At 43.1% G+C, this 10,783-nt stretch overlaps 1 protein-coding gene across 1 annotated transcript in view; it reads left to right on the top strand.

The window, feature by feature from the left end:
• The first annotated feature begins 5,050 nt into the window (after positions 1-5,050).
• DEK (DEK proto-oncogene) overlaps positions 5,051-10,783 on the top strand; it is a 31,490-nt gene continuing 25,757 nt past the window's right edge. The window contains exons 1-5 of the mRNA XM_032424672.1: positions 5,051-5,228; positions 5,604-5,763; positions 8,701-8,802; positions 9,064-9,173; positions 10,235-10,329. Coding sequence (XP_032280563.1) covers positions 5,613-5,763; positions 8,701-8,802; positions 9,064-9,173; positions 10,235-10,329 — 458 coding nt within the window. The 5' untranslated portion in view covers positions 5,051-5,228; positions 5,604-5,612. The remainder of the gene's footprint in view (positions 5,229-5,603; positions 5,764-8,700; positions 8,803-9,063; positions 9,174-10,234; positions 10,330-10,783) is intronic.

Genomic DNA, 10,783 nt, shown 5'->3' with positions numbered 1-10,783 from the left:
CTGAGTTGATATTGCTGGAAGGTCTTTAAATAGCATTCAGACAACAGACTCATGCCCCTAAGAAACAAAAGGGTTCATTTCAATTAAACAAATATTTTTAAAGTATTTACTATGTGTCAGGCACTGTGCCAGGAACTGGGAGAGAATAATAAATAGCATGGGCTTGGTCTCTGCCCATGAAGCTTACAGTTTGGGAAAGATAGATTATGTGTGCATTAAGGCCTAGATATGTGTATGAGAAAGGTAGATATATGTGTGCAGTGTATGTAAAAACTTTCTCAAGCCAAAGTGAAAAAAAAATTTAAGATTCAGGGTTTTAGTATTTCCAAAATAAAACCAACACACATCCACTGTTCATCTCCATTGTACCTTATCTGGTTGCAATTATCAGCCCCTTCTGTGCAGAGACAGCAATGCTGACCAATTCTTCCTTATGTGCCCCCATGTTACCCGGATTCTTTGCAGTTCGGTGGGGTCTGGTGGCTCATCTGGCCATTGGCCAATCAGCAGAATCCCAGAAGAGCAGGATTGAGTTCTCCTCCTGCTCTACGCCCCTAGCACTGTGAACTCCAAGCACTTGTGTTGAGATGGTGGATCCACAAGATCAAAGTGGCCCAGAGCAATGAGTAACCCACATGAAGGGAAGGCTGGGAGCTGTCTCCACTGGCAGAGAGCTTTACTACATGAGAAATAAACCTTTGAGGTTAAACAAAACTGTTGAACTGCTGTTAAGTGAACTTTTGCTGAAATAACCTGTCCTGTCCTAATACATCATCTCATCACATTGAACAAAAAGCATTCTGAATCTTCGTAATGAGAGTTTAATAAGAGTTTGGCGTGCGTTCCTTCAGCAAATATTAACCACTTACTATGTATTGGGCACTGCTACAGGGGCTGAAAATACTATGATGAGTAATCCAAAGTCTGGGCAGCTACAAGGAGCTTACATTTTAGTGGGGAAGACAGACAATTTTCAGGTAATGAAATTCTTGATCTTGCCCCATTTTCACCAAGTCTCTTGTTGCCTTATTTTCCTCCTGCCTTATTTTCCTCCATCATTATATTTAGTGTCCTGTCCGTATCCTCACCTCACTCCCCCTTCTTTCCTTTCTTTGTACTTGCCTGGCAAAATCCCAACCTGGTTAAACCCAAATCTTTACCATCTTCACAGCTACTCCCAAGTAGATGAATGTAGCTGGACAAAAATCAGAATCCTAACTCGTCCTTACTTGGACCTCACGGCCACCCATCTCACTGGGTCCTGCTTGAAGCATGCTGGTAACCATACTCCCTTCCCTAATCCATTCTTCCCCATTCTCCGACATGACTAGCTCACATTTCCTCTCTCCTGAAAGCTCCAGCAGTCCTCTCCCACACTCGTGGTCAGTGATTTGGCTCCTGATTTCACTGAGAAACTTAAAAGAATAAGAACTTCTAAAACTCCCACTACATGTGCCAATCCCCACCCAGCATCAGTACCCATATGCTCTACCTTCCCTCTTGTTACTGTGTAAAAACTGCCCACTATCCCATCTAAGGACAACCCCTACTCTGTGTACCAGAACCCATCTCCTCTTATCTGTGGTAGACATGGAGATGTGCCACCCAGATCCCCCTGCAAGGAAAGACCTGCCACCCAGCTGCAGAGTCCCCCAGGGTCTGCCTCAGCCATGGAGTCACTTTGCTTAAAGTCGTGCCCTTCCTGGGGCAGCTTGCATGCAGTGACTGAGCAAGGCAGTGTTAAAAAAGTGCAACGAGGAAGGACACTTTGAAGAGCAGTACTCACTCATTCCAGAGCTCTCCACGGGACTGGCTAAGGCGTTCCCAGGTCTGCTTCAGTTTGACCTCCTCCTCTGCCCAATCTTGCATCCTCCCCCTTCCTTTCACAGGTATTGGTCCCCGTAACTACCTGGTACCCCAACTTCCCCTTACAGAGATCAGCCCCTCCTTCTCTTTCAACATGAGCTTTCCACTTTCTACGGATTCATTCCCACCATCATATAAACATTTGGTAATATCTCCCTTCTTAAAAACCAAACTCCTTTTGAGCTTCTGTTCATTTCTCTGCTCTGCTGAACAGCAAAATTCCTGGAAAGTGTCTGAATCCATTGCTTGCCTACCTGTCTCACTCGAGCCCCACTCCTGGCACCTTCCCACATACAATCTCCCCAGAAACAGCTGTTTTCAGTGTTGCTGAGAACTCAGCATCCTTACATCCAATGGACAATTCTTAGTTCTCATCCCACCTGGCCTTTTAGCAGCTTCTGACCCAAGTGATCACTCTCTCCCTTTTAGACACTTCTTAATCATTTGGCTTCTGAGACACAACTCACAACCCATGATGCTCCTCCTACCTCACTGGCTACAGTAGCTTTCTCTCATCTCCTTTGCTGGTTCTTCTTCCTCTCCTGAACCTCTAAATGCTGGAGAGCTCCAGGGTACAATTTTGACCCTCTCCTCATCTGTACTGATGTTCGCTCTGTTAATAATCTCGTCCAGTCTCAGGGCTTTAAATAATCTACATGTTGACAACTGCTAAATGTATGTCTTGACTAGAGCTTCTTCCCCTGAATGCCAGACTCTCACATCCAACTGCCTATTCTGAATCTCCACTTAGATTAATAGGAATCTCAAACCTAGTATGTCCAAAACAGAACAATTGATTCCCTTCCCCATCCCCCCCCCAAAAAGAAAAAAAGAAGCCCTGCCCTCCCACCCCCAACCCCTAAGGTCTTCCTTATCCTTCAGTAACTAGCTACTTGGTTCTTCTGGTTATTGAACCAAAAACCGAAAGTCATCATCGACTCCTCTCTGCCTCTTAATACCCCATATTCAATACTTGAAAGAATTCTTTAGAATTTATCCAGTCTTTCTCCAGTGTTCTCATTTACTTATGGTCTCTTTTCAAATGTCAACTTATTAACAGTTATCAAATATGTAAAATAAAATCCCAGCCACCCTACTGGTATTTCCTATCTCCTTTAACCTGCTTTATTTTTATCACAATTAGTCATTCAGTATTTTCACTTATTTATGTTTCAACCAGAATGCAAGCTTGAAGATTATAGAGTCTTACTTCTGATCTCTAACTCCTAGTGATAAGTAGGAGGTAGGTGCTTAGCAAATACTTTTGAATGAATACATGAATGAATGAAAAAGGATGGAAAGGGACTAGTGATGGTATTATGGGGTAGCAGAAGCACCTGGGCATAAAGCTAAATGATGTGAAAGTGTAAATCATTTTGAAGATTCTGAGGGAAAAGCGGTCCTGGCAGAAAAGCAAAAAGCTGAAAGGCAGGAATGAGCTTGGCTTTCTGGGGGAACATCAAAGAAGGCTTGTGTGGCTGCAACAGCCAAAGGTGTCAGAGAGGTGATACTGTTAACAGCTGGATTGCATAGGACTTTATGAACCGTATTTTGAATTTTATTCCAAGTATGAAGAGAAACCACTGGAGAGTTTTAAGCAAGAGAGTACCCAATCTGATAATTAAACAAAAACAGAAACAAAAACAAAATCACCTCGGCTGCTGTCGCACTAGCAGGGGGTTGGGGGTGGCAATGTGGAAGCCACCCGACCAATGAGAGGCTGCTTCGAAATCCAAGCAAAAGGGTGGACAGGATTTGAACAGCATCAGAACAGTGGGAAAGATGGTATAAAATTTGAAGGTAGAAATGGCAGAATTGGCTTATGTTTTCGGTAGGGGCACAAAAGGAAAAAGAGAGGATTCCAAGAAAATGTCGAATTTTTGCCATGCAATCCAGATCCATTCAGGCAAATTTAACTCATCATATTTCCATTAAGTCCACTGACTAAAAGGATCCTGTGGGCACCTAGTGGTTGAGGTGTAGAGAGAAGAAACGAAGGGAATCACACACAGAAAGGGGGAGCTATTGAGGGGCGAAAATACTGCGTTCAGGTATTGAAATGTTGAGTTTAAAAGGTATCTGCAGAGCTGGCCTAGAACTCCGGGAGAAGGGTCTGGACTGGGCAATACCGTATTTACTGTACAATCTCCCCCACATTTACGGGTCTGACCTGGGCCATACCGTGATTCCTCTATTCTCTCTCTCTCTCTCTCACACACACACACCAACACACATACACACCCTTACATTTACGGGTCTGGAATGGGCAATACAGTGTTTCCTCTATTATCTCTCACACACACCCCTACATTTACATGTCTGGACTGCGCATTACCGTATTTACTCTATCATCTCCCCCATATTTACGGATCTGGACTGGGCAATACCATACTTCCTCCATTATCTCACACACACAAATCTACATTTACGGGTCTGGACTAGGCAATACCGTGCTTCCTCTATTATCACACACACACACGTACACGCCCCCCCCCCCCAATTTACAAGTCTAGACTGGGCAATACCGTATTTCCTATATTATTGCTCTCTCTCTCACACCCCTGCATTTACAGGTCTGGAAATCGCGCGCGCACACACATCCCCTACATTTACGGGTCTGGGAATAGATTTGTCTTCGGTGACGTGAACTTTCAACGTCGTAGGGTCTTTTTCCTTACGGTGCAACTTACAATCCATGGGGTCCTCAGAAATACGGCAGTTTCAGGACTCACCGCCAGCACGATCTCTGGAAGCTATATGAGACCACTCATTTAGTAATTCCCCTCAGCCTCTGTGACATACTAGGTAGCGACTTCCTGGGATGGAAACTTCTCTGCCACCAGCCGCCCGCCCCCTCCCGGGCGCAGGCTGCCCCCCTTTTCCGGGAAGGAACCGAGGAGACAATACCCAGGCAGGCCCCCTAGCGTTCTCGCGATCAGTCCAGCCAGGCCGGGGGCCGGCCGCCCGCTCGGGACGCGGCCCGCACGCTTCCCTCGCAGAGAACCCACGAGCCAGGCCTCGCAACCCCGGCGGCCCCGGAGCGCGCCGCCCCTCCGCCCCCGGCCCGGGCGACCCCTCGCGGCCCCGCCCCGGCCCGGGCTCCCCGCGGAGGCTCCCGGCCGCCCCGCCTCCCCCACCCGCGCGCGCCAACTCCCAGCTCGCGGCCCTGATTGGCCGCCGCATTCCCGCTTTCCTTCCCGAACCGCCATTTTGAAAATCTTGTTGATTCGGAGGAGCGGAGAGCGCGGCGCGAGCGTCACGCCAGAGAGCGGCCCGCGCGCCTCCTCCTCCGGCGCTCGCCGCCGCCTCCGGGAGCCTCTTCGTGCCTTCGCGTGCCAGGCCCGCGGCGGCCGGCACCCGCGGTGAGGGCTGCGTCGGGGCTGGGGAGGACGAGAGGGCGCCGCGGGCCCGCCCGCACCGCCGCGGCCATTTGGACGGCGGCCTGGGGCGGGGGGAGGGGACGCGGGGCGGCCGGCGGCGGCGGCGGGCCGGGCGGAGGGAGGGGCGGCGCGGCGCCCGCTGTTTCCCGCCTCGGGAATGCGCGGAGCCGCGGGGAAGTCGCCCCCGGGGAGTGAGCGCGGCTGTCCCGGCCGCGGGAGGAGGCAACTTTGAGGTCGGGTTTCCCGCGGCCCCCGGCGTCCTGGGGCCGGAAAGCGTCGGGCGGGTCGCGGCGGCCGCCCCGTCCCTGCCGCGGGGAGCGAGGGGACCGAGACGTGTGGCTTCCTGCCCGCCCGCAGGTCCACAGCATGTCCTCCTCCGGCCCAGCTGCAGAGGGAGAGGGAACCCCCGCCCAGCCCGCGTCCGAGAAAGAACCCGAAATGCCTGGCCCGAGAGAGGAAAGTGAAGAGGAGGACGAGGATGACGAGGAGGAGGAAGAGGAGGAGGAGGAAGAAAAAGGTGGGAGAAAGTCGCGTCCCTGGTGATGGATTTCACAGAAAACCGTTCTCTTGCCCCCCTTTTTTTTTGCGCCTGGAGACGCTAAATCGGAGGGATCTCTAGCGAGAATGTTTGCGGGATTTATCCCTTTTTGGTGCTGAGCAATAGCAGAGATCGAACTTGGTGAATTCCAGTTGGTAGAAAATATGTTAGCGTTGTTCCTGCGTATCTTGGAGTGCGGTTGACTTCTGGCCAGCAGTGTGTGTTCGTAACGTTTTCTCATTTGACAGGATGTTTCTAAGTTTCAGATCTGTTTTTAAAACCGTTAGCTTTTGAAGTTGCTAGGGTAGCCGTTTTTAATTTTCGTCTGTTGCTAATTTAAGTACAGGTGCTCTGCCTTTTGACGTTATTGCGAGGTCCTTCATGCAACCAGTAATGAAGTTGTTATGCTAGTCCTGGAAATATTTGGACGACTTTAATATCTTTGCTGAACTTCAGCAGAGGCCCTTTTCAGAGGCTTGGGGGAGTTGACTTTCACGGGGAAACACCAGTGAAAGCTGTTGCTACTTGAGAAAGTAGTTAAATATGAAAGCAGTGAACTGTGAAAGAGTTCCGAAAGCTGTCTCAGTTTTGGAGTTGCAGAAGAGCAGTATTAACCATTATCTACCTGGAGGCACGAAACAGAAGAACCTTACAGAAATCAGGAGTGGTGCAGCATTGCTTTATCCAGCACGCACGGGGCAGTGCCCGCTTCCTAAAACGTTTGCAGCCACTTAAAAATCCGTATCCCAGTCCTTAGCATTCTCTGATGATGTTAGCCCAGTCTAGGTTTGGTTAACATAAAGCTCCAGCTCAGCCATACTGGGGAAGAAGTTTGAAGTTTTCTTTCCAGACCCAGGTTTAACTGTCAGTTTCTTTAAAGTCTAAACGTGCCCATGGTCAGCATTTTGTAAATACGATCTGGACTCAGATTACACGGTACGCCTTTCGTTTGTTTAAAGTGGTAGGTGTTCTGAGAAAGGAGCCCTTCCACACTTAAGTTCAAAAATGCTTAGAAAAATATATAAATTACTTTTAAATTATTCATAATGCAGTAACTGAAATTTGGCTGCAGTATCTCAACTATTAGTCCAAAATTTTCTCAGCGTTTTTTCCCTCCCAATTTTTTTATTTTTTAGTCTCTTTTTAAAGACAGGGTTTTGATACCACTTAGGTGATGGATTCCTGTGTGTCAGGAAAAATTATAGAAATCGTGTAAAAATACTACAAATGGCAGATATAGTAATGCTTGGGGGACTGATGATAGTTCGAATTGTGATTTTTTTTTTTTTCAAAGTTACCCCTAAGCAATTCTGTAGTTCTAATTGCTTATTGTTCTATTCCCTCATTTGAGGTGTTTGTGGAACAACTAAGATTGTAAAGGTTTTTATTATCCTAGTTAGACCTGAAAATTTAATTCTGCTGAGGCATCACAGAAATAAGGCGGTGTAGTCCATGCCAAATGAAGGTGGAATTGACTTGACTTGGGTGGGGGAGGAGCTGTAAAAGATGACTTTTAGGTTTCTGTTTTCGGCAATTGAGTTGACAATATTACTGTTTTCTGAAAAATAGAACTCACAAAGGTGAGCAGATTTGGAGGTGATTGTGACTTCTGTTTTGATGCACTGCTTTAGGTGCTTGTAGGACATGAAGTGGAGCTGTCCAGTTGGCCCTGATAGCGGATTTGAAACTCTTGACTAGAGAGAGATCAGGAAAGTCATTAGCTTATAGATGGTAATCGGAGGTGAGCAAATCGTTTAAATCACTCAGGGAAAGGAAGTAGCACAATAACAGGGTTTGCTTTAGAGTGCATTGTCTTCACCCTGGACACCATTGCCAGACTATACCTGCTGGAATCCCTTTATCCTTCCTAATTCTTTCTGTGCAAATCCTTATGTCTCCAAATCTTACCTATGCTTCAGAGCCAGCTCCAGTGTTTTGATCGTTTTTCCTTAATCCAAAAATAATTACTTTCTTCAACGCAGAGAACTTTTATTTGTAGATTTCCTTTAGTGTTTTATCATCTTATGCTTGGAGTATGATTGTGTCTCATCACCACCAGTAGACGTGATCTCTTTCAAGAGTTATTCAGTGTCTTAACCATCTGTTCATCCCCCCCCCTTAGTAGCTAGTGAAGCTTTGCACAAAACAGGCATTCAGTTGAATGAAGGAAAGGACCTTCAGTGATATAGTGTCCTCTTTTTTTATCTGAATTTATCTCAGTAGGTAAATCGTTTGGATTTTTAAGCTCAGTGTTTTTACGTTTTTAAGTATACGTTCTATATCTTCCAGCCTTTTTTTTTTTTTATAAAAGCAGTCTGTACTCTAAAACAATTTAACTTTTTTAGAATGGTTTATGACCATTGTTATAAGCATTTACTAAACTACAAAGTAACGTCCTCCCAGTCGATTGCAGTAAATGTAAACTTGTAGAATTTTACCCTATTTATAGCAGCTTGTTTTTCTTTCATCTGCTTACTGAATTATTGCTTTTCTTTGTATGTTTTTGAAGTTGTTATAATCTCAGTCTAAACTTGCTGTTTGATGATGTACCATAAACTAAATCACAATCAACAGAATTAGGTCTAATCAAAGAGTAGGCTTAGTGAGGGCCTTAGTGATTTTTCACAAAGTGACTGGACTTTCATTAGCAGTAATTGTAGTTCAATGAAAGTTTGTTTGCTTTATGATTTTTTTTTTAAACTGGATCCCTTGTGAGTTTGCCAGGTAAGTAAAATGCTACTCTAAAAATTCAGTGATGCTATTAGTATTTTCATCTCTCTTTCATCATTTGCTTCTCAAAGTCATGCTCAGAAGAAGTGTAACGTATTAGAGGTTTCTGCAGTTTTTTCTACGTTTATCCAGTAAATATGTTTTTTAAGCTTTTAGCTATTTAAGAAGTATTAAATTAATTTCTAGAAAAGAGTCTCATCGTGGAAGGCAAGAGGGAAAAGAAAAAAGTAGAGAGATTGACCATGCAAGTCTCTTCCTTACAGAGAGAGCCATTTACCATTGCACAAGGTAAGTTTATTCTGTTCTTTTCATTTTATGGTAAAAATGCCTAAATATACAAAATGATGGTCAGCAGTGCTCAGTTTTACTGTTTACGAAGTAGTTATGTATTATGAGTATAATTTTATTTAGCTTGCCCTATTCAGCAAAAGCTGTATGTAAATTATGCTGTAAAATAATCGTGATTAAAATAACTTTGTAAATGTATTAACACGTAATGGGTATTTAATTATTACGGTGTTTTTTTTTTTTTTTTTTCTTTTTTTCTAGGAAAGGGGCAGAAACTTTGTGAAATTGAAAGGATACATTTCTTCCTGAGTAAAAAGAAAACAGATGAACTTCGAAATCTACATAAACTGCTTTACAACAGACCAGGCACAGTTAAGACCTTTTTCTATCTTTAACCTAGTAACATGTTTATGTATTAAAATACTTCACAATAGAAGCATTATTTTAGTTCTGGAAAGGACTTCAGCAATCAACTAGTTCCAATTTCTGTACCATACTAGTGAACAAACTGAGACACGTACTTATTAAATGATTTATCATAGAATACATAGAGATATTAGCAGATAGGATTATAATATCCAGGCCTTGTACTATAGTTGTTTTTATGCCAAACTGAAATTTCAAAATGTGAAATCCAAATTGTGGTGATTTTTAGTGATCTTTAAATGTATTAGAAATAATTTATTTTTTGGATGTTTCTAGCTATTCAGAATAAATGATACAGTATAATTGTATCTCATTTTGAGCAAATATCTGATAAATTAGGTGGTAATTCTTTGTCAGGGAATTTGTCAGAACAAATCAGTATTTCATTTACCAAATTACACTGTACATACAACTTCAGTGTTTCGTATAATTGAGAGGAAATTTTGCTTTGGGTTATGCATGGGCAAAGTGAAGTTTGACGTTGTTAGAATCAAATGTCTGAAGCATGGTATAATTTCATGTCATCTTGACTATAATCTAATTAACACAAGTCTTATTATTGCTAAATGGTATTAACTTTTGGAGGTCCTCTGTTATTTTTAAAGAGTAAAATCCATGACTCTCTGATTTGGGAAATAAATATTACTAGTAACTTGTATTACTTAGGAAAAGGGAGTTTTCCTTTTCCAAGTTTCCACGAAGTAACTTTCCACATCCCCTAGTATTGTCAGGTAACGTTTAGTTGTAGTTTTATAATTGCCAGTAAAAATTCCCAGATGGAAATTCATTCAAAGTGAAATTGTTATTTTTAAAGAATTAAACTTCTAAGCCTTTTATAACGTTAATATTTTAGTAAGAAGTACAGTTTTCAGTTGTGAATAAGAAATTTTGAATAAACCACTATTATAAGTGGGAGACAGATATGAAAATAAAGATGTTGGCTTTGAATTTTTTTCTTATGTACATTACTGGGTAATAGCATTAATAATAAGGGAAACATTTTCAGGTGTCCTCATTAAAGAAGAATGTGGGTCAGTTCAGTGGCTTTCCATTTGAAAAAGGAAGTGTCCAATATAAAAAGAAGGAAGAAATGTTGAAAAAGTAAGTTATTTTCATTAAGTATTGTGTTTTGATCAATGTGTTATAAGTTTATTTTTAAACATTTAAATATGACCATTCAGACATTTTTAGTAAACTGCTAATTCTTTGCTTTAAATGCCAAGATCTGACTTTTTCATAACTATCAACTTGGGATGTTCATTACTTTCCAATAGTGACTATTAAGAGTGTTGAAAAGTCACTAAAGACGTTTCTATTTCTTAGAAGAACCGTATACACAAGTTGTTCACATTGTCCAAAAGATAGGTCTAAGGGGAATATAGTGAAAAAACTCCCCCACTTTTGCTCCCTGCCAGCCACTCTGTTTCCCCAACTTATAGGTACCATTTAAACTATTTTGAAGATAACCAGTTTGATAGGAACAGTGTTCTTCACCATAATGCAAGCAAGATATTGTATTAAGAGCTTTTGTTTGTTAAATCGCCTATAGTTTAAG

The sequence above is a fragment of the Phoca vitulina genome, unplaced genomic scaffold (genome assembly GCF_004348235.1).
Source record: "Phoca vitulina isolate PV1807 unplaced genomic scaffold, GSC_HSeal_1.0 scaffold31, whole genome shotgun sequence".
NCBI lineage: Eukaryota > Metazoa > Chordata > Mammalia > Carnivora > Phocidae > Phoca > Phoca vitulina.
This window is presented reverse-complemented; position numbering and strand designations above follow the sequence as displayed.